Source organism: Coturnix japonica, chromosome 7 (genome assembly GCF_001577835.2).
Source record: "Coturnix japonica isolate 7356 chromosome 7, Coturnix japonica 2.1, whole genome shotgun sequence".
Lineage (NCBI taxonomy): Eukaryota > Metazoa > Chordata > Aves > Galliformes > Phasianidae > Coturnix > Coturnix japonica.
In genome coordinates this window covers 26,745,573-26,770,103 of record NC_029522.1, presented here as the reverse complement: position 1 = coordinate 26,770,103, position 24,531 = coordinate 26,745,573, and the positions used below count along the sequence as shown (strand labels likewise).

Genomic DNA, 24,531 nt, shown 5'->3' with positions numbered 1-24,531 from the left:
TCTGATAAAGAGGTAAAAAAAAAGAGACAAACAACCCTGTAAAGGTGGTGTGTAAAGGCGTCTAATATAAAGATGTTGACCAAAATGATGATAAATAGTCAAAGGTTATTAGTAAAGAAAATTCATCATGTTGATGCCTTGACTGGATAGCTGAGGCAGTCTCCACTAGGGAGCAATCTCCAAGAGATGCTGCCTCAGTGGTGGTCAGCCCTTAAATGAGGTCTCAGAAGAGGTGGAGTCAAAGTCCACCCCTTCCGGGAGCACAGCTAAATTACTCTCACCTGTGCTCCCACAGCTGACCCGACACTTGTCTCAGCTGATTAATCAGAGGTTCACGCTGTGATTTCCCATACAAACCCCAACACCGCAAACCCAAGTAACCAGCAGAGGAGCAGCTGTGGCGAAAACATGATGCTCCAACTTCCATCACTGCACCAGCACTGCAGGGAGTGCAGCTCCATGGCCTGAGATGGGCTCAGTACACGCCAACACTCTGACCACAACCCTGGGCCTCACCCCACCTTCACCAGTTCTTCTGGGCAAAACCATTAACACCTTCATTTGAACAGGTCAGCATCAGCACACACATGGAAACGCTTTACTGCAATTGTTCACAAATTTTTGTAGACGGATTATGTACAGAATGTTGAGGTTCTTGTGTTAAAATGCTTAAGCCCATTTTAATGTGTGTTGGAAATCATGTCCAGCAAACCAAAGCAATATGTGCAGTAGCCAGTGCAATTTCCTGGAGCAACACTGCTTCACAGTGTTTTGCATGTATATCCAGTGTTAACAGCTGAGGCCCTGTCTGCCCACCTGGAAGCAGCAGTTTTCTCACATAATAACAGTGAGCCTTATACAATTTTCTACCATCTCCTACACTAAGTCAAAAAATAAAGCTAGTCCCGCCAAATAGGAATTTGTGTTTCTATGCCATCTTACAGACAAGATGCAGGTTATTAAAAGGGGGGATGGGACGAGGCCAGGATACGAGGAGCCTGCCCGGCTCCTTTCACAGATCAAAACTGCTTCTACAACGTTCTGTTTTGCAGATCAAAAATCCCTGTTGCCATGGGAACTGCTGAATGAGTCCATCATGGCACAGCCAGGCAGGATCCTCTGCTGAGCCACCGCTGCCTCTGGGCCTGAAAGCAAAAACACTCGCCTGTGCTCAGCCTAAAAGCAAAACGTTCCCTCAAATCTCACCTGCAAACCCCCTAAATCTTCAAGTATAAATAAGTGACAAGATGATCTGTCATTTAACCAATAAGAGCCAGCAAAGGCAGATATTATGAGCAATATAGAATATCAACTTGTGTATGTGTCCCAGATACACCTGGCACAAAATGCACACCAACGGCTTATACTGTGCCCACAGATACATGTGTCAGTTCACAGAGTAAGAGAAACAGTGACGGTTAGTTTGCAAGAATTGCAGATGTATTTAAGCTGGGCTGGATGTCAAGCAATGAACAAGGAAGTGAAGGAGCTCTGTGTGCAGCGCTCCTAACGGTAGTGTTTTATGATCCTCATGGTGTGTTCGTGGGTAATTTTTCAGAATTAGAAAAAATAAAAGTGTCTGTGTCCAGGGGTCACAGTGAGGTATAGGGCTATAGGGCTCATCCATTCAATAAGTCGCTATTTCTCAGGCTCACACAAGCACGAGCAGCCATCTCTGCTGCCAGAGCTGCCAGCTGCCTTTCTCTCAGGCACATTATCCCAAATTTAGTCGCTATCGACCACCTGTAAAGATTCCCCTACTGTATTTCACTATTAAAAAGGGACGGGGGGGAGGAAAGGAGGAAAGAGCAGTGGGTAGAGCTCGGCCCCGCTCCACTCGGAGCACACAGAGCGCTGTAACCATAGGGACGCACCTCCCTGCAGGACGGGGGCTGCTGCTGTGCCATCAGCGCCACCTGCACCAGCCCAGTGCACCCTCTCTACAAGGCGTCTTGGCTTCCAGTTGCATCAATTAACTAGCGAACGCGTTACAACACCACAACTACAATCCCTCCCAGACGTCGCTCATTTCTGAGATCGCTGTGCAACGAGAAAGGCAGGAAATAATTTAGCAGAGCCACGGCCATGTGCCTCGTGCCCAGAAGGTGTGTCATTGCAGGGAGCAGCCAATCCCACCGCACACCGGTGGGCCCTTACAACGGCCCAGGAGCCCCTGGCGGAGCGCGGCTCACCCCGTTTCCACACTGGGAATCACTCGGCGCATCTCTGACTGTCACCTCCCTCCTGAACGCGCGACACATCCGCATGTTCTCACCGAGTCCCCCGGCCCCTCGCCGCCGTTATATCCCGCTGGGGGTCCCGGCCGCCTTCCTCCCCTCGCTGCTCACCTGCGCTCCGGCCGCCGGCTCCTGTTACCTGCCCGCGGCCGCTCCGCGCTGTGCGCAGGGTGGGGCGTCGCGAGCTGCAACGCGCGGAGCGGCCGCGAGGCAGCGCGAGGGAGCGGGGCCCCGGGGGAACACGGTGCGACGGACGAGCGGCTGCAGTGATGGAGGAAAAGCGAGGCTGCTTGTATTGTTATTGGTCCTACGCTGCTGTTAAAGAGCCCAGATGATGTTTGGATGGTGTAAAGACACGTGCCTTTTTTTGTCATACATCTCCTGCCACAAAACCAACCAGCTGGAGCTTTGAGACGTTGCTCATATTTCCCAGCTCTTAATGTATTTAAGGCAGCGCTTGACATTTACAGCTAAGCAAATTTCTTTCCAGGAATGGCACTTGAGTGCAATTGCTACCTGAAAATATGGCTCCCCGACTTTTGCTATCGCAAACACTACTTTTTCCAGAACCACGGGTGACTTTGCAAGGATGTACATTAACACTTCCTTTAATGCAGTCAGAATAAAGCCTCACAACAGTATCTGGTCCCTCCATTCTACAGAAAAATGGCTTTGTTTCTGTACAGGATACATTGGTTGTCTGGTTAGAAACACCTCGATCCAAGGCACTCTCTCAGAATACAGCCAAGCATCTGATGATGGATTCCATGAAGCTGAGACCCAATGAGGAAATCCGCATGTCAAGACTGATGCCATCAATGCACTTTTTTTCCCCTCAGTTCCACTGGCACCCCACCCGTTTAACACCTGCCTCCTACATCCCCATAGCGGTGCTCCCACAGGCACATGCACAACACCCAGTGTGTACACCAGCTCCTTGGCAGCATCGTGTATAAATTCACCATAGAAACATAACATTATAGTCTTTTTATACATTCTAATTCCATTCAGCACCCTAGGATTTAAAAAAGATTATGAATGTTGTCCTTCACCAGAAGTTCAAGTGAAGCTTCTGCTGACTTCCACACTTTCCTGCCTTGAAGTGAAAGAATAAACTATAACTACATTACAAAACAATATTCTTCTTATAATGCAAAGATAATTACTGACTTCAAATGCAAAATATCACTGAAATACATGGAATATCACTGAAATGATACATACTGTTCTGTAGTGTCGGTTGCTGGTTCCTTTAACATCTGTTTTCCTAGATCTCTCAGAACACCTGACATAAAAAAGGGTTTAACGTATCAGGCACATAAATGTCATCCTATCCTAGAACAGATTTGAAAGGATTAATATGCCACTGAGTCAAAGTGCAAATCATATTAGAGATCTTTCTGAAAGCATACAGCTTCAACCTTTTACTACCCACATCATCATTAGCAAAATGAGTTTTAATCGCTATTCCTTACTTCTGTCTTTTAAGTAATCATATTTTATTGCCTCAGCACCTCTTGATAGCCACAGTTGGCAGTGACGAAAACAAAGACAGAACAACTGAATACAATAAAAAATGAAATCTTTATTCTTTTGGCTCAACTGTAATGTGGTTTACTGGTCTTTATGGTATAGCATTTTCCTGCATGCAGTTCACCGACACACAAGTCAATAGTTTTTTGTAAAAGGAGGAGTCAACATCGAATTTTTGCTTGTGTAAGAAACACAAAATGTCCTGATGTGATCAGTTGTACAAGTTTGCTATTTAATTCCTGTGGAAAAAAATAAACATTGTGGATCCCATATTATATTTAGAACAGTTCTAGTGCAGCATGAATCAACAAGAATAAGAATAGTCTATGTAAACAAACACTGGTAAAGATTTCATGAATAAAAAGACTACCTTGAAACTTCTGATGCAGGCAGTGCTAGAATTTTAAACAAATCTTCCCCACCACATTTCAATTACAAGTTATATCTATTTGGAAGCAAGTGCATTTTGGACTCAGTTTGAAACTTCACATTAAAATATGTGCAAAAATACAGTACTAATAAAAAAGCAGAAACCTAAAGCTACCCCATCCTCTCCTTTGTTTCTTAGTTTGTGAAGTTCTTGAATTAAAAAGTGCTATGGATAGAAAGTAACAAAAGTGACGGTGACATCAACCTGAAGATAATTATAATTTCTTATTTTATGTACAAAACACTGAAAAAAAAAATAAAATGGTATTTTTACAGTATTTATATTTTCTTAGAAAATTCTATCCATGTATTTTCATCAGATTCAGCAGTTTGCAACAAATCCTGTACAGTCCAACTATACACCGTACAGTACTCACTTAACATTTTAGAATGCAAAGCAAGAAGCTCTTGAGTAGCTGCAAACTATTGCTTGATGTCATGAGAGAATGATGTCTGGTTGAACAATTTGTTTCACTTAACCACTGAGATATGGCTTCCCATATTCGACTTTTAACAGTGGAAGGAGTAAAATTACAGCAGCAAAGGCAAGTTAAACATGCATCAGTGATAGCTTCCAAACTATCTATAATGGTACAGAATATTTCATCTTAGCTCTTGAAAGCTTGCAAACTACACTTATTGTGGTACATATTTGATGCAATAAATATTGTGCACAGGTCATTATTTGTTTGCTCAAACATGCACCACAGGATAAAATAACTATTTACATAGACGGTACTTTTTTAATCAATACATACAATGTCAACCTTGCTGAGAGCAGAAGATGGCTAAACGATACTGCAGGGTGAGGCAGAACAACTTCATAATCCTTAAGTTTTGTGGGGTTTGGTAAATTCAATTTCCCAAGTTCAGGTAAGACTTTTTTCTTTACAGAAGAATACTTAAAGATGGACTTCAAGCCTCTCACTAAATTTTGTATGCAGAGTTCATTCAATTAGACTTAAATGACTTATGAAAAAATAAAACATCTGTTCTATTCTTGTAGACTATGGGAATTTACAGGCACATTAAGATCTGTCTGGATGAAATACTGGATGTGTACTGTTTTTAAGCACCTCAAAATATAGAGCCACCCTGAAACATGGAAGTAGTCAGACTCTGCTGCTTTGTGCGACGTCATGTTTTTCCATGCATGAACTACAAGTGCAGCATGCCTTCATGCAGATCACTTCTGTCTGTACATTATAGAGAATCCGAGAATAGAACACCTGGTTCTCATACCCCCTTCCCCAACATAAAACCCATTTACAAAAATAGTCACATATAATAGTAAACAACCTGTGAATTAAAAAATGATAAATTCACCAACACTGATTTCTGTAAAAATATGGCAGATGTGGCTGTTGAAATGCAAACAGTGGATACAATTTTTGTACTGAGTGTTTTATGTTAAACACAGAGATTCCTAGGTCCGCACCTTTTTTAAAACCAGTCCCTACAGTCTGATTGGCCATTTTACCTTCTCTTCAGCAGTGTCAGCTGGTAATAAAAACAACAACCTCCTGTCAAGATGTTACCCTGTTTTACAGAGTTGCAGTTTGATGACGAGGGGTCACTGTCTCGTTATAGGCACTGACCTTCTATATATATATATAATTATATATATATTTATATATGTAAAAACTGTCAGTTTGGCATGTACCTCCTACAGGAGTCCCGTGGACACAAATACATATTTTCTCAGCCTGTAAACAGTTCATCACAAACAGAAATCTGTGTTACTTTTTACTTTCCCTGCTGTCTTTACCTTTATCTTCTTTTTCTGATTTGTCTTCTTCATATTTATCCTTGTCTGGCTTCGTTACGCTATCATAGGATGGTGGGGAGGTTGTGGATGGGGTCATATCTGTTTTCTCCGGAGTGGAGTTCTCATTTAATTTATCCATAATCATATCTTCTTTCATGGGCAGATCATCCTCATCTTTGCCTTTATCCTGATTAAATATACATGAAACTTTTTTGACTTTCTGCCTTAAAAGATGACGTCTGAAAGCACGTTGAATAACAACAGCAGAGACCTCCTCCTGTTTCCGTTTTAATGTGGTTGTGATTGGTTCATAGGAGACTTTAGAAGGATTTGCTGCCATAAAACGATCTTCCATTTGTATTCTGAGGGCATCCATCTCCCCACTTTCCCCTAGCACACGCTTTGTGAAAGCAAACAAGATGTCAAGGCAGTGAATTCTGTCACCGCTTACCATGGGCAGATCCATTGCAATCAGCTGGACCTTGTTTGGTTTTGCTATGAGAAGAGGAGGATCTAATGAAGCTGCAAAATCTGATAGTTTGCTGAACTCTATGAACTGTGTTGCGTCTGGGTCAAACTTCTCCCAGATTTCATAGAACATCTCAAAGTCGTCCTCGCTCAGCGGCTCGCGCTCTCCTCCGTCGCCACGCTGAAGTTCTCCAGGATGATGGCGATGTACATGTTGACCACGATCAGGAAGGAGATGATGATGTAGCTCACAAAGAAAAATATTCCCACAGAGGGGTTGCCACAGTCCCCTTTAACAGAGCTCCCAGGGTGAATTTTGTTAGGGTCACAGTCTGGCTCCCCACTATTAAGAATTGGGGCTAACAAACCATCCCAGCCAGCAGATGTGGTAATTTGAAATAGGCAGATCATGCTGTTGCCAAAGGTCTCAAAGTTGAACATGTCGTCAATGCCAGCCTCCTTCTTGACGTAGGCAAAGTTGGACATGCCAAAAATGGCATAAATGAACATGACCAGAAAAAGCAAGAGCCCAATGTTGAACAGAGCAGGTAGGGACATCATTAAGGCAAAAAGAAGAGTTCGAATTCCTTTGGCAGCCCTGATGAGTCTCAGGATTCGTCCAATTCGAGCCAAGCGAATGACTCTGAAGAGAGTGGGGGACACAAAATACTTCTCAATTATTTCAGCTAAGAACATTCCTGTTGAAAAACAAGTAGGATTAGTCAATGATAGTACTACATTTCAGCTCCCCCAGAATTAGCCGTTTAATGAAAATCAATTGTTCTTACCCACTATGGAGAGAATGACAACTACAAAATCAAAAATATTCCAACCAATGGTAAAGTAGTAATGGCGAAGTGAAATCAATTTCAAGACAAATTCTCCAGTGAAAAGTACGATAAACACAAGGTTAATCCAATATAAAATGTTTTCCATGTCTTCACTCTGGTCATCTGTTTCTACCATCATGGTGACCATGTTAAGGCAGATGAGAATCATGATGGAGATATCAAAGGCTTGTTTTGTTACAAAATCGAAGACCATGCCTTGGAACTTGTTCTGAGAAAAAAGAAGAAAATACATATATATATTTATCATGTTATGCATGGGGTAAAATTTTTTCCAAATTGCTACAAATTAATTAAATCTAGCATGTAAGGGGATTTCATGTCTTCTATAAAGTCCCTTATTTGTATGTATTTTCCAGTTAGCACATGTAAACACAAATCAAGCAGAAATGCAACTGCGTCTACAAGGATTAACAGGAAGACTTAAAAATACTCATGCTGCAGTTTTTAAAGTTGCAAAGGTCAACTTTCTATCTCAAACAAGTTCACTGTGAGCTTTTGTGACACAATATTAAATTAACTCTTAACCTGGCAAAAGTTGGGGGGAAAAAACCACAAGGAGGGGTATTGTTAAGAGACTGAGAGTCAGTAACACTTCATTTGTCCTAAATCTTAAGGAAACACAGAAAAAATTCAAGCTCAAAGTTCAGTGCTCTTCATGTCACCAAGATGACCTCTACAATATCTTGCATTTTCAGCTATAGAGAATTTACTGATGGCTGAGTGGGCAGCTCAGCTGGTTCCACAGTAGAACTGCAGAGCTGGAATCACTGCCACATCTAAACTTTGCTCTGATGTGCCAGGGGAGAGCTGCAGGGGAAAAAAATGCATGGATTGTGCAGCAGGAATGAATGTGAGAGGTAAAAGGATGTTGGTTTTTTTTTCAGGCAGTGTTATTGTAACTTGCTCCCAGTCTTCTTTGATGACTGAAAAGTCCTATGCCCTAAAACTTTCACATATCTTGACAAATATGTTGTCAGAGCTGATTGTTTTAGTCTTTTTCTTTGTTTTGAAGAAATGCCACATATAACATCATTGCTATCCATGAAGAGAAAATATAGGGGGAAAAAAAGGAAAGTTAAAGAAAGGCTACAAAAGAATAAAATATTTTGGATATCAGTATTAATAAGGCTTTTCTGTTATCTTTCCCCCCCCCCCCCCCCCCCCACCAGCAGGTTAGAGCTTAATTCACTCTGAGAATACCCAACCACTGTTTTATAACACCACGCAATCGAGCATGGTAAAAATGAAGAAAATTTCGCCAATTCTACTGAACTGAACTGGATCGTACCCGGTATGGGCTGCTCTGTGGTTTCTTGGAACCTAACTTCTTCATTGCATTGTAGTATTTCTTTTGTTCTTCTGTCATAAAAATGTCTTGACCTCCAAAGTAAAGCAAAGAGACAAAAACTGGTTATAATCAGATATTTATATTGATTACTTATAAACAGGAATACATATTAGTAATAATCACAGTTATTCACAATCTAATCTGTAGGAAAATTAGAATAGACATTTAAGTTCACATTTATCTTGAGTATTAGAATATAAGTAACAAAAAAACTGCTTTATAAATGTCACTTTCTAAGTTTAGGATTCTTTTATTTTTTATTTATTTATTATTTTAATTCTTGAGCTTTAAATGTCCAATCCTGTGTTCTTGTTTTTCCTTTTGAGTAGATTTGGCAAAATATTAGAATTGACTTCTGTGAAACCAAAGGTAGACGAGAAGTTGGTCAAACAATTATATCTCACAACTTTTATTTTCTAACCACAAGTGCAGGGCTTGAAGCAGAAGATCCTGAAACAATTAAATGGATTGAGTAGGAACAAGAAGTCAATTTCTCTCCATCTCAACAAATTTCATATATGACTCCAAATATATGACAAATATATGACTCCAGCAGAATTTCCACCAGTTCACTGTCATGACAGATAATTTAACTAAGTTCTGTTGCTGAAACACTGCTGCCTTTTGAGGCAGTGTTGACAAAATGCGAAAACTAAAGAGACGACAAATACATTTATTAAAATATTTATTTTTATGGTTCTGAAATCTAACCTGCTGAGCTCTGAGACGTGACAATAACATAACAAAGAGATTAACAAAGAGATTTTACAGCTGCATTTAAGTATTTCAATGGTTAGCCTTTTAATGATCTTGTTAAAGATTCCAATCTGAAATCCACATCTTTACATTAGCATTGAATATTTCACTAACTATGGAAAGACTTACGGTATCACTTGTCTGTCAAACATTTCTCAAGACAAATTGTACTGCTTTAATCAATGTATTTAATATGCAAAGCAGGTTAATTTATCTTAAAATAAAGCCTGAAAGAAAATAAAGTCATTGTTTGTAAACCAAAAAGATCAACTTTTAGCTTTCTTCTCTGAGTAATGATGAAATACTTATCTTTTTCTTCTGTTGGTTGAAATTGTCGATGATGACACCAATGAAGAGGTTCAAGGTAAAAAATGATCCAAAGATTATAAAGATGACAAAGTAAAGATACATATACAGGTTATCTTCATACTTAGGCTGATCCAAAACCTGCAGAAAGGCACAGACACTAAGCCTTAGTTTAAATGTGGACACAGAGCTGAGCAGCTGTTATTTATGAAGCAATATTCTTGACAAAGGACTTTGCAATTGAGCTTGGTACTTCATTTTCCAAAACTGTTAACTCACTGTATTACTGTAGAACAAATACTGAAGGCACAATTGTTTTAAACTAGAATTGCCATCCTTCTGAATCTGTGTACAACCAGAAACATTGGCTATTAAAGCTGTGAACATTTTAGGGTATCTTGTCGGAAGCTTCACAACTACAGGCACTAAGTAAGCTGACCTGGATTTTAGTATTTTTTACATGAGCAATCAGTTTTTTAGAGCTTCTTCTGTTATTGTTGAATACCTCAGTGCTTTGTCAGACTTTTTCTGCAGTCTACCCCAATTTTAACCTGAGTTTTAACTCAAAAACCTGACCAATGCAGGTCATTGTTTCTTGCAGCTTAATTGGCCTAAGGTAGGCTAAAGAAAGGCATCCAAACAATGTTTAGAGTAAGCATATTTTCTTGGTATAGCTATGCACATTTATTGTATTACAACAGACCTCCTGCTGTAAGTATAGCTTACAAAAAACTTGGAGCTTTAGAGCTCGAGCACAGTTTGCACCAAGGAAGCAAGGGGAAGACAATTCACAGGCAAAGTTAAGAATAGGAACTGTGTCCTGAAGAAAAGTCAGGATGCTTTCAGAAGATAGTGAAAATCTCACCTTTAAAAAAAGATCAGTGTTACAAACCATCATCTCTGAGCTGTGTATCCATGCCCATTTCCAAATGAAATTAATACCTTAATGCACATAATGAGAGGAGGAAAAGGCATTTCATGGCAACAGTTCAGTCTGCTGCCGAATTAAAGAATCCTGGTCCAACTGCACCACAGAGAATCTGGATCTTTTAGGACTGCTCCTGTGCTTTCTTCATCTCTTGTATTTTTCCTATGGTTTCAGTTTTCTTTAAACATAAAACTGCAATAACTCCTTGTTCTCTCATTTTTACTGTTATTTCTAAAAGATGCTGTTAAAATTATGTTCTTATTTCTTAGAGCTTATACAGTCAAAGTATACTTACATTACGAGAATCCACAGCTGCATACATGATATCCATCCATCCTTTAAATGTAGCCTATAAACAGAACACTGGTGTTTACCTCATGCTTTTCCTGGGAAATGGCTTATCAGAAAAATTAGGTGTGTTTAGGGCTCATCCAAAACACCAGCTCAGTGTAATATTAATAGGCAATCAAACATTGTATGTTTTATTCATATATAAGAATCACAAGCAATTTGTAATGTCTGACTGTAAAGGGCACAACCTCTATTAAATTACGAACTTTTATGTATAATGAATAACATACGACACAAGTTATTTTCTTTGTATGAGCAAAGTAGGTATACTTGATATAGATTCAACACAACCTGGGTAACTTTAATTGCTTGTTTTTTCTTATGTTAGCCACTGCAGCCTCTATACTTTGTATTATTTATGTAGTGTCACAGACTTAGCCACACTTAAGAGTTATCCCCAGCTTCTGGCTGTAATGGATGCCTTTCATCAACTGTTGAGGTGATACCATAGAGTTTTTGAGCAAGAGTTCAAATTGATTTGACCTTTTAGCTCACAGGAATCACTATTTTTCCTATGCACATGGCAACAAATCTGTCATAATTAATTAACACCAATTAGAAATAATACAGAAAGGAAGAACTATCTTATCATTTATGAGGAAGTACCTCCCTAAAATGCATTGCATTGTATAAGCACAAGTGACGCCAAATCTAAAGAACAAATTAAAGCCCTAATAATGAGAAAGATAAGAGAAATGTATTTAATTTGGAATGTATGAATTCACAGGATTTTTAGAATTGCTGGCAAAGAATCTTGGGAAGCATGTTTTCATATAGTAGTTTTAAGTTAGAATCTTGTAAAATATATTAAGAATTTTAATTATATATAAGTTCAATTTTAGAGAAGCTTTACGAACAGGAAAATATTAAAAGTTAATGATTTTTATCTCAGCTATGAGAATTCTGAAAGCACCAAACTTTCACGCGTGGTCCTGCAAGTTCAGCTCAACTTCCAACAAGTAGAAATGCATTATATACATAATCTAACAGAAAAGCAAGACTGATCTATAATCAGATGAACCAAGATGCAAGAACCAAGATGTATATTTGAAGAAAGGTTAAAAATATACTCTATAGATGTTAAAAATCCATTTCTGCTTACAGTTTTCCACACAGAGACATGCATATGCACAAATATAAGTATGTATCTTTAAAACACATACTGCACAGTTTACTTAAGGATTTTTATAAGCATAATGCCAAACAAAGAAGTGAGGAAAATTATTTCTATCTGAAATAAACATATAGAAATAACTTTTTTTTTCTGTTAGAAGTAAACCACAGAGATGAAAAGAAGTGAAAGAGAAATTCATGAGTGGTGACTTACCACCTGAAGTAGAGAAAGGTAACCAAGGCCTACGTTATCAAAGTTAACTTTCACATTCTTCCATCTGGCAGTTTCATTGTTTTTAATGAGCTCCTCACATTGGCTATAATTGTTGATTTGGCTGATATCAAATCTCTCATCCGTTGTGGTGTTAACACAGTAGTAGAACTTCCCAGCAAACAGATTTACTCCCATGATGCTGAAAATTAGCCAGAACATAAGACAAACAAGAAGCACATTCATAATGGATGGAATTGCTCCTAAAAGGGCATTCACAACCACCTGGTATACAAATGAAACCAGATACAGTGTAAGAACACAAACACTACTATCTTCATCAGACTTAAATGCAACACTCTGCTTTAGTTCAGTATTCATCTGTACTATACTTTTTGGATTATAATATTAAACGAGTTCTGAAGAAAGATAAAGTATCAACACAATTAGAAGGAAAACCATACGAACAGAAGCAAATGGAAGCTTTAAATAATGGCAAAAAAAATAAAAAAAAAGAGAAGTAAATATAAAATGAACTCTAAAAACAAGGAACATTAATCAATTACTTTAAAAATACATACTTCACATATGTCTACAAAACAGTATCTGTAATATTTCTAGTGATTGATTGCATCAAGCACAAAATTTTTTTTTCTATTACATTTTTATTGGATAAATAATCCAAATCAATATTAGTGAGCACATTTTTAATTGAAAGTAAAGTTAAGACTTCTTTTAACTAAAAGTGAGGGATGTATCCATGTTCATTTGGATGACTATATCTAAAAGCAGAAAAGCAGCCACGTTCAAACCAGGAAACCAGCTGACTATCCGAACACAAAAATGCTGGTAGCGAAAGCAGCAGATAAGACTTAAAGAAGATTTATTTAAAGCTGAAATTCATGAACTCCTAAATCAGGTAGCTTTGGTCTTAAGTCTGTTTGCAGTGAAGTAGTAACCATGGAACACCTCTGCCCACATTTCCAAAAGAACTGAATCAGTTCCATAGAACCTTATACAGATTTTGTTTAAAAAAAAAGTGCAGGATATCAGGTATTACATAGAACATTGTGATTATAGACGACTCACTCAGGTTATATGATATAGGTAGTACAACAAAGCTTATAGCACACTAGGCTATCTGTTTCTAATTGTAAGAAATGTTGGCATTATGTCTAAATGGCATTATGTTTCATGGGTTTCATAGAATTCGTTACTTGCAAAATTAGTCATCTAAGCAAATCAAATTTCATCCATATCTATTTTATATGACTGAAAATAAAACCTTCCAATTGCAGTAGGTGATGATCTACTGTCCTCTATAACATATACTAGACATGGCCTAAAGAAAAGAAGAAATACCTCTTGGACTTTCAGAGCTCCATTTATGTCAAAATAATACCTCTTGAAATGATTCACCCTTTGGACAGTATTATAAATTTCATAGGGCATCAATCAAAGCTTTGTTATGTTAAATTTAGAAGCTGGAACAAATTAGGTTCAATATAAGTTACTCTCTGATTCCATTAATGCACAGAACACAGGATGAACTCTCCCATGCTTTTTGCACATCTGGATTATTGTTATTATTATTGCCACATAGTTCAAATTGTACATTGCAATAAATATTTATTTCTAATAGGGAAATTTTAAAAATCAAAATAACCTGTTAAACATAATAAAATATGCTTAGCAATATCTGTTATAAATCAATAAGCAAAAACAATACAGCATTTTATTGCTTCTGAGCAGGGAGGAGATTAATGGTGAATCTATTCTCACTGTTTCAGCAGTGCTCTCTAATGCTGACTTGCACCCACAGCTTTGCCAATGATGTGTCATTGCAGGGCTGCGAGGAGCAGCCCAACCTAAAGAAATTCTTACCTTAATAATAATGTTGAATTAATTTGAATTGGAAATCTAAAAAGTCATTGATTTTAATGGGAAGCCTGACTGGAATAATAAATGGCTACAGATTTTTTTCCAATTCTGTAACATTTTCCAAAAACCTGTTATCTAAGAAAAAATATTTTTATTCAAGGTTATCTCAATTATTCCACTTAAAAATATAACTAGAATCTTTAGCTGTAGAAATATTGTTTATAAAAAATAAATATTAAGATACAAAGAGATAGTTAATGAAGTGAAGATATTTGTTTTCTAGTTTTCAGTCTCATTACACCTGAGAATTCTGTTACTCATTCTGCTACTGCTGCAGGTCAAGTCATGTTATTTTTTCTATTACTGCCGAATTTCTACAACTGACATAACTTCTCTGGTTTTCTCTGAGCCCTGAAGCTATAGCAGAACCAGCTTGAAATATGAATTATCCGAAGACACTCAAAACATAATTTTGAGTATCATGAAAAAAACTTCTAGATACCTCCAGGACATGTGAAAAGAAAAAGGTATATATATATATATATATAAAGGAACCATTAAAAAGAGATTATGAGCATCCTTTACTTATTTAAAAAAATAAAAATAAATAGTTTAGGCCTAGCACTGTATAGCAGTGAGTGATAGCACTCGGGACCGAACACAGAGAGATCATGTCTCATCAAAATTCTTAACTCCCAAAGTTCAGTTTCCTGAAGCAAGATGCAAATTAAAACTTATTTCCATTATCAAGGGTGACAATGGGAAGATGCAGGGAAACATCACATGCTTACCGTTAATTGTAAATAGAGGAATATTCTCTAGTAATTATTAATTTGTTTAGGCACAACAAACCATGATCCTCGAGAACATTATAGTGGATTAAAACTTTTAGATGTGTAGAAAAGAATTTATTGTATCTATATAAGAATTACAATCACAGAGTAAAATCACGGAATGGTCTATGTTGGAAGGGACCTCAAAGATCATCTACTTCCAAGCCCTTGGCTGCAGGCATCAGGGCCACATCCAACCTGGCCTTGAACTCCTCCAGAGATGGGAAATCCACAGCTTTTCTGTGCAGTGTGTCTTAGCATCTCACCATCCTCTGAGTGAAAAATTTCCCCCTGACATCTAAACTAAATTTCTCCTCTTTGAAACTGTTCCCTCCTGTTCTATCACTTCCCGTATAAAAATAAGTTGATTTCCCACCTGCTTGTAAGCTCCCTTTAAATATTTTGAAAGCAATTATCTGGTCTACCCTGGGCCTCAACGCTCAGCTCCCTCAGCGTGTCTTTGTAGGAGAGGTATTTTAGTCCTCAGATCATCTTCATGACCCTTCTCTGTACCTGTTCCAGGAGCGCCACATTTTGTGCTCAGTGGAAATAATTTTATGTGCCCATGCAAATATGTACACCATACTATAATGTTATATTTTCAGTTCAAAGAAATGAATATATTATCAAGAGATATCTTGAATTTCCAGATCTTGAAATCATTTTGTAATTAATTTCTTTGCCAACTTGAGCTACTGTAGCTTTAAAACATTAAGACTGAGGATTTTTTAAATAACCCCAAATTCTTTATACCCATAAAATTGTTATTCCAGTAGTAAAGTGCTTAAATAACAAAAACATGTCTCATTTTTATTCTAAAGTTATCTGACTTTATTTACTACTTATTATTATATCTATTTCTAAAGTCATAGACCTCCTTCTTATCCAGATGATTTACTAGGAGTTACAGTCAGCAGACCCAGATCAAATCAGTAGGCAAAGCATCAACATGAAAGTTTTGAGATGGAAAATTACACTCATATCTTCCTGACAAAATGCACTACTTTTTTCTTCTTTCCACATTATATTTCCACTTCATGAATTTACTACACAAATACGAAGTTTTGTTTTTAATTATTTTGCTAATTATTCTCATTAAAAAGCAACAACTAAAAGGAACCCAGATGCTGACATTTTTCTCAGCATAGTTCTGAAGGATTTTTTATTTTTTTAGCTGAAAAGCAGTGCCTGTTTTAATCTAAACGCAGAAGAATAATGAAAACTTTACTTTCTCTGCAACTTTCAAAAATAAAACTTTCAAAATAAATATTTTTTCTTCAGCTCAGAAGAGAACATACAAGGGATGTTCTGAAAGTAATGCCTCTTATTTTACTATGCTATCCCAATAACAACAGGGGCAGATGGTGGTGGTATGTGATTGCTGTGTGACAAAATGATGTGAGGTCTGATGTGGAAGTGTGGATGAAGCATAGGGGTGTCACTGCACTCCTCCATAAGGAAAACACTGCAGCCACTGACATTCATTAATGCTTCTTGAATGTTAATGGAGACCAAACAGTGGATGTTAGACAAGCCACGTTCGAAATGACAGTGCAGATTTCTAAAAGTGTGGCACGCAGCCTCTTGTTCATCGCTGGCAAAAATGCATAGGCAGTCTTAGTGACTATGTTGAAAAACAGTGTTTGTAGCTGAGAATGTGCTCTTTCAAATAGTGTTATTGTGCTCTTCGTATCTCTTGCAGTTTCCATGGAAATAAATAGGAGGTATTACTTTCAGAGTGACCTAGGCACATGTAGCCACTTAGAATCCAGGCATTCTAACTCATTCAAAAATGCTGTAGGAAAAAAAACACAACGTTATGCTGAGGAAACTAAGAATTCATATTCTGATGCAGGGCTCTCTCAAAATGGTAGTGTTGTGCAGATTAAATTTCAGAAACAAAAGAAAAATTAAACTTAGTAACTAAGCAGGGTAGAAATATACATTTACTAAGAATAAGACAACATACTTTTTAAAGCACAGCAAAAAAAAAAAAAGTGTGAGAAGTATTTGTATGTAATTTTAACAGGCCTTTTACTGTAAATTATCACTCTGGAATTTTTAACACCGGATATGGTAGAGCACCACAGAAAATGTGGAGTGGCTAGGCAGCCCACCAAGAAAGGATCTGATTCAGAAATTTGTTGGAGGCAAATGCATGGTATTTTCTATTTGAATATCAAAACCTATTCCCTTTTTAGTTGGAAGTCTTTTGATTTCCTTCACATTTTCTCCAGAAAATCAAGAAGCTGTAGTTGACTTAAAAATTTACTAATGAACTTTTAACTTGGGGTTTCAAAGATCAGCAATCACAGTAGGTAGATCACACAAAGACCCTTTTTAATTTCAGCAATAAGTTTTCAACTGACGTACACTTGCTGATTAGAATTATAGCTATGTCTCCCAGTTAGACAGATGGACCCTGAGTGCAGCCACATCTTGTGGCTGGAACTACAAATGTCTTCTATCTCCAGTTGCTGACTGCTGCCTATAAGAGAAACATATCTAGAGTTTTCATATCATAGCAGAATATGTAAGGTCTTTGTCCATTCCAACATACTGAATAAGTGATTTGACCTAATCAGTCTGACTTCACACTAAAATAGACTGAGAGAGTCAATCAGAGTCTCAGCTGCAGTAACTGATACAGTGATAACAACTGTGGATAGCAACTCCTCAAACATATCCAACTGTGCCAGCAAAAATGTATTCCCATATGTTTTCAGGCTTCTTAGTGCTCTGCAGATTACAATCAATATTTAAAAGTCAATACAGAAAGCAGTAAGCAATTGGTTTAAGCCAGAAATCATAAAACAAAACACCAGCTCTATCTTTGGTGAGCTAGAAATGCTGTCTCAAATAGAATGCAATAGTCATCTACTCTGAAGGAGTGAAGGCATTTTATCACTGCCAATTTTCTCACATGTAGATTCATAACAAAGTTTTAATTTATAACAGAAATTGCCAATTAATATTTGCATAATAGTATGTTAAAAGGTTTTTGATGTACTACGGATAACATTCTACACTTGTAGGAAAATACATGTATGCATATATATGTACACATACTTTATGAGGAAATATTGATTTTTTAAAACTATTTCAGCTGTAAGAGGATTTAATTGTGTGGGATAAATTCAGTCATGTAGTAAAATTCCAGAGATCCATGCAGTTGATAAACCCTTGGGCCCTTCAGGAAAACATGAAATTTGCTGAAAGGCCAGCAAACTTGAAAAAAAAAAAAAAATGTTACGTGTGCAATAACACATGAATTCATATAAGCAGATGAAGTCTTTTGCTTATATGTCAGCGATAAATGTAAAATATATAAGATGATGGTGCAGCATTTTCTGCATGGACTTATCATTCCTTATTCTGCATGCATGGATTCTTTTTATGCATGCATAGTTTCAGATTCTTTCATTTTTTCTTACCCTCATCCCTTCAAATCGTGACAAGGCTCTTAGAGGTCTCAAAGCTCTTAGTGTCCTAAGGGATTTAATGGCACCAAGTTCTGAGTAACCCAAGGCATTAGCTGTTAAGCTAACCAAAGAGACCTATATGAAAACAGAAAGGCAATAGTGCTCATTCATCTTGTATATCCTTTGATACATATGGTGGGATGACATGTGCCCTGAACTTCCCAAGAAGATTCAAGGGTAGACCTCTTTCTCTAGGAATCCCTCTGTAATGCAGAAAGTTTTACAGTCAGACAAAGCAGAATAAAAGTATATCCTAGTACCTGTTGATGAAATCATTTTTGTAGAATGGTATGCAAATGTCTAAATTCACATAAACCAGCCAACATTTGGTGGTATTTAATGAAAAATGAAGTCACATGCAAAAAGAAAACTTGCAGAAGTTGGGTGAATTGGATTGCTCAATTTAGGACAGGACTTTCCATGTTATCTTCAGAACTTGAGAATATAAAAGCTCTCAAAAACTACATTCAGACCTGGCCTTTGGTCAAACATAAATTTCTAGTGTCCATAAAATCTTATTCAACAGCCATAGCTACAAGTGCTGTTCAGATTTAACAAGACTAATCAAAACTGATAACCGTTTGTTAGACAATGGTAGGAGCTTCACTGTTAGGCATATCCACACTTCATTATATTCCCTGTGAATCCTTTAACAACTTCATCAATTTTGGCTTGTATAACGTTGGTCTGGTCTGCAGGCAGATGAGTAAATAAAACAGAATAGCTGTAAAATAAATAATACAATTACCTTTCATCAGTAATCCATAGGAATGTATTTATAGTAGACCATTTGAAGGAATGGTCCCAGTAAAGAAAGTTTTTAATATCTACTGCAATTTAATGCCTTTCTCTTTCAGCCTTCCTGTTCTCTCATTTCTGTCATTTCCACATTAACCTCTTTGCTGAGTTATTGCACTCCTCCAACTAAACACTTAAAAAAAATACTGTGGAAATTGTTGTGTTGTGTTTTGTTTTTTCCATGCAAACAATTGCTATAGAAAAACACTCCCATGAAAATCTCAGAAAGATATTCATAAAGTTCACTGAAGTAACTAAGCCACAGATTACCAAATAAGAGTTGAATATTTTTTGATAAATACAGTGAACGTAGAATGACAATGTGAAGTAGAACACTATTGATTGATGATTTACATAATCTTATGTCATTAAGTATTTCACAGGGGTTTACTCAACCACAGAATTCTAATGTGGCACCCAGACACAGCATAGGATCTCTAGGGATGGTATGGATATAAAATTAGAATGTTTGCCAAGCAATTTGTAGTAAACACTTCAAGGTCTATCATATTCTAATACTAGGGAAGTATGCTGTGGTTTCTACAGAATTCTGCTGCTGATCAGAACAAGTGAACAAGAGATTCAGGACATACTCATAACTTGAATTCTATGGGAATTACACATGCAGAACTGAGTGATGCCCTATTAGCACAGACAGATGTGGTCAGGATACTGAGAATGGAAGGAAAATGGGTGTCTGCTACATGGCTAAAGACCCATCGTCTTCCATTTGTTGCTACCCAGTAATATGCATACAACTGTTCAGCAGTTAATACTTGAAATTACAATACTTTGTCCACTACGTCCTTCCGAAAATGTGATCTGCTTGGTGGTGCAGCATTTCCAAGATCACTTGAGTACCCATTTCAAGGGAGCTGAGCTGTAGCTCTCTGACTGACTGTTTAAGGTTGCACATGTGCCACAATGAAATGCACAAAAGTACCGAGTAGTACTGAGAGTTCCTACCAGTCTTTTTCTTTCATCACACTAAGTGATAGGATACAAATTAATGGATTAGAAAGTGTGAAATTTTTACATAAATTGCTTTCAAATACTCAAATTCCATATACAGTTAAAATTCACGAGGATCAGCAACATCCATTCCACACAGCAAAAAATACCAAAAAGGCATACTTCCAATAGAGCTCAGCAATATCATAAAACTACAGATTATCAGCCAAAATAATAATAATAAGAAATAATAATAATAAAAATATAGAATAATAAGTATATCTGCATAATTTTTCTTTTCCAAACAGAATTATAAACTATACCACAAAAGCAATTTTAAGACAGAATTTTCTTGGCTAGCGCAGAACATTTATCTAGTGTTTTTATCTACTGTGATTTTTGGAGCTTGTGGTACACAATATGAAAAAGAATACATACATCGACAATGAGGAAGTCCAGCCAGCACCAGGCATTGGTGAAATACTTATTGAAGCCATAAGCCACCCATTTCAGCAGCATTTCCAGAATGAAGATGTAAGTGAAGACTTTGTCAGCATATTCCAGCATGGTCTTGATAGTTTTACGTTGTTCTATGTATATATCTTCAAATGCCTGTGAAAAAGATTTTTGAGGACATAATTAAACGACTTCCTAATTTGTAATGCAGGATATAGTAGCCAAGAAAGTACTTGAGTTAAAAAGATATACACGGTAATAAGCCATATATCCTTTGCAATATCCTTTCTCTTTCACTTAATACTGTAGTCTTCACAACACTGTAGTACTCACCTTTCAGCTGAGCTGGACAATGATTCATGAAACTTACTGTAATACATTTCCCATTTTAATTCATTTCCATGAATGGCAACAGCTTATTGGCATAAGGATTTCCCTTGTGATAGTTCCAACTTTGTATCAAAACTTTATATCAAAATTATTAACATTATATTAGAAATTTCATAATGGCTCTGTGATATATAATTTTGAGAAATGAGTAACTGAACCTGAACTACACGCACAGCCCTGATTCACTGATGGTGAATCTCTGCAACCTGACGTGCAAGTGTAGCAAGTGCACAAAACTGCTATGACAAACTAGTTATTTCTGTACTTACTCACTGCACCTGATTTAACATCACTTTGGCACAAAAAACTGATTGAATCATTGTCGTACCTTACATCTCATTTTGCAAATCAAGTTGCTATCTTCCTAGCTCAGCTATCAAATCATATTCTATGTCTAACTGAGGAAAAAAGAGTTGCTAGTATATAAAAAGAGTATGGAGACCTGAGCACCAGTCTGATGTAGCTGATTTCTCATTTTCATGAACACCAGCTATGTTTTAAACTCATCAAATAATTTCTTCCATAGCCTGAGAGAAAACTCATAAGTACATGATAATTTATGCCAAATATTTGTTCATTTCCACTGGCATTACAACATCATTGAATCGGATACTAAATTCTGATGTTTACTATAGTTATAAAATTAACTATAATTCCAAATGCTTGTTTCTTAAAATAGACACAGTTGTTACAACTTACCAGAGCACCACTGCTGAGCAGAATCATGAAGACAATGAAGGTCTCAAACCAGTTGTGTTCAACAATCTGATAGCAAGTTTTCCTAAGGTTCCACCACTGCTTTCCTCTCCCTTCTTCTACACTTACTTGACAGCACTTGAACCTCCGTACACAACCTAAGCATGATAATAAACTGAGATGTCAGAATAAGGCTTGTACTTATTAGAAATTATAAATGAACAAAAGCAATTTGGCTTATTTCAGAAATACTGCAATAGATGTCTGTAAATAAGTATCTTTCTGATTATTTGAGGGCCATAGTTTCAATATTTGTAATGAAGGCTTTGTAACTATTGTAATGTCTATCAAGGAGAAAGAGAGCACCACAACAGCTCCTATGAAGGAGATGCACATACAAAAAGAAAATAAAACTGTAATCACAAGGCAGCTTATTGATTTCAACAAAGAACAGAACCCATACCAACAAAATAAGGTCTCATCATGTGAGTATATTTTGCTTTTCCTACCTTCTGTGAAACAAGCCTCAGGCTCCAGAGATTCTTCAGGTTCTACTTCTGGCTGCTCCCCTTCTGGAGGTAGTCCAATATCAACTGTGCTGCCTTCTGATGAACTGGAGGCATTTAATTTCTGTGAATTAAACCCCACATATACCATTATTTTTTCAAATTTTCATTATTATGTTAATGTTTGAAATGCATATCAAAATCTTTTGCATGTATTCTGTGCTCTGAAATTAAAAGAATAATTTCTTTTTAATCTACAATATATAGTGCCAAATTGCTCTACAACAGGTGAGGTCACAAGATTAGAAAAATTGTATTACGTATTTCCCCTCAGGAAAATGTTTTCATATGAGGAATTACTGAAATAATTAGACTACTATTCTGAGCCATTTACAAGAATTCTTTACAAAAATTCCTGTAAGTTAGGAATGGGTACCTTCCATACTTTGTACTGCTTTATTATTCCAATTATGTGGCTGCATCTTACATCACACGTCATATGGTATGTGTTAATACAAATAACTTTTCCAAAGTCATGACCAAACCAAGAGCAAGCTGTATAGATGTATTTTCATGTCTCAAGTAAATGTTATACTATCACTACTGTATAATCTAAAAAGTTGGAATATAAACTTTTAATTATCATTGACATGAAAACACATATTTTGAATTGTACAGGACAGTTTAAGTTTCTATTTCTAAAAGAGCATCACATTACTTCAAGAGCAGTAGCTGTTATTTTGCATTCTCTATTGCCAATGCATTTTCTGATTTCATTGTGCACTTTGAAACTACTTATTACTTTGTTACAGTACACATACATGTCCAATAACTATAAAACAACAACAAAAAATTTTGGAGGAATAACTGAAAGCAAATGCTTTGAAAACAATACTGCCATAATACAGTACCGAACCAATTAATCACACCAATAATATAATCCAAATCTTCTCTTTCATACCACCACACTGTGTTGGCAACAGACAAATATGAGTACTATAATAAGTAAAAGTAGTTTGATCATGGCATTCTATGACTCTTCCAATGTTATCACTATGTGGAGTATAACATCAGTAAAATGGCTGCACTGATAAGTAGCTAATTTTATAAAGGGAATGATGTAAGCAGAGTTAGAACACAGAATGTAGGGAAATAATATTAGACTGAGGTAAGATCCATGGAAACATTAAAGATATATGTTTGCTGACAGTTAAAACTTAAGTTAGAGGCATTATTCCTTTAAAACATTTTCAAGAAGCTCTGACTTCTAGCAGTTTTGCAAAGGAAATGCATATAGTATTAGTATGTGAATACAGAAAGTAAAACTTTAAGGTAATTTTACACTGCCACTCAGATTCAGTATGTTCTTTAAACAAAGAAAAAATTGTTTTGCACTCACTCTGAATTTATCAAAATACATTTGACAGTATATCATGATTTTGACACAGGCTTAACTATGATTTCTGTGTACCATGGTACACTTATAGACTACATTTTAGAAGAAGACAAAGCAAAACAAAATATTTATTGTACGGTATATTATGCAGGTAATTGCAGTGATATCCACACCCCTTCACGTTTCTTTGGAAAATCTCAGTTTACATATTTATGTCTTAAGTCTGTGCATAAGCATATAGCATCTGTAAGTTTATTTCCAATGTACACTCATGGATGCACACTTTTTTGCAGATCAGTATTTAAAGATCTCCCATTGCCATCTAATTCAAACCCAGAGGCAACACATGGCAGTTTGGTCATTATGGAATACTGCCTCTACTGTGGCTAAGATGGAAAGTATGGGATAAATACTCAATTAAGGACCACAGCATATAAAAATAAGTGAAAGTCAATCACTCGTTTGAGAAAAGGGCAAAAGCACTGTAAACTCAAAGTACATTCAAAAAAATATACATATGGTATCAAAATTAACGCTTATCAATACTGTATAACAAATCACTTTTAATCTGAGAAGTGACTATCTGCTTGTAAACTTTTCTTAAAATATTGCTTGCATCATTCCGATCTGGACAGCATTTTTAGCAGAATGCTGTAATAGTAGCAGAGCAAACAAAAATCATGATCTGGTTAAAATATAAGTTTGAAGGACCTACTGTCCATCCTTCTATAGGAAAAGGGAAGAATTCAGTAACTCAGATATTATGCAGTAAGCTTAATTAGCATGTTAATTTAAAGTAGGAATTATGAATTCCTGTTATTGAAAATGCACAAGACTAATAGA

General features: G+C 36.6%; 2 protein-coding genes across 3 annotated transcripts in view; both read right to left on the bottom strand.

Annotated features, from left to right (window-relative positions):
- Positions 1–2,417, bottom strand: part of CSRNP3 (cysteine and serine rich nuclear protein 3) — an 87,268-nt gene extending 84,851 nt beyond the window's left edge. The window contains exon 1 of one of the 2 annotated variants that reach the window (XM_032445886.1): positions 2,349–2,417. The gene's annotated coding sequence lies outside the window, so the exon portion shown is untranslated. Of the gene's footprint in view, positions 1–2,275 lie in introns of both variants that reach the window. The other variant, XM_015869175.2, reaches the window with a different exon arrangement.
- A 1,385-nt stretch (positions 2,418–3,802) lies between these two features.
- The window catches only part of LOC107317007 (sodium channel protein type 2 subunit alpha-like), a 68,235-nt gene continuing 47,506 nt past the window's right edge, over positions 3,803–24,531 (bottom strand). Inside the window, 12 exon segments of the mRNA XM_032445889.1 lie at positions 3,803–6,597; positions 6,600–7,133; positions 7,224–7,494; positions 7,997–8,002; positions 8,575–8,673; positions 9,700–9,837; positions 10,920–10,973; positions 12,303–12,584; positions 18,448–18,570; positions 20,683–20,856; positions 21,790–21,944; positions 22,296–22,416. Of these exon segments, the coding sequence (XP_032301780.1) occupies positions 5,939–6,597; positions 6,600–7,133; positions 7,224–7,494; positions 7,997–8,002; positions 8,575–8,673; positions 9,700–9,837; positions 10,920–10,973; positions 12,303–12,584; positions 18,448–18,570; positions 20,683–20,856; positions 21,790–21,944; positions 22,296–22,416 (2,616 nt within the window). The 3' untranslated portion in view covers positions 3,803–5,938.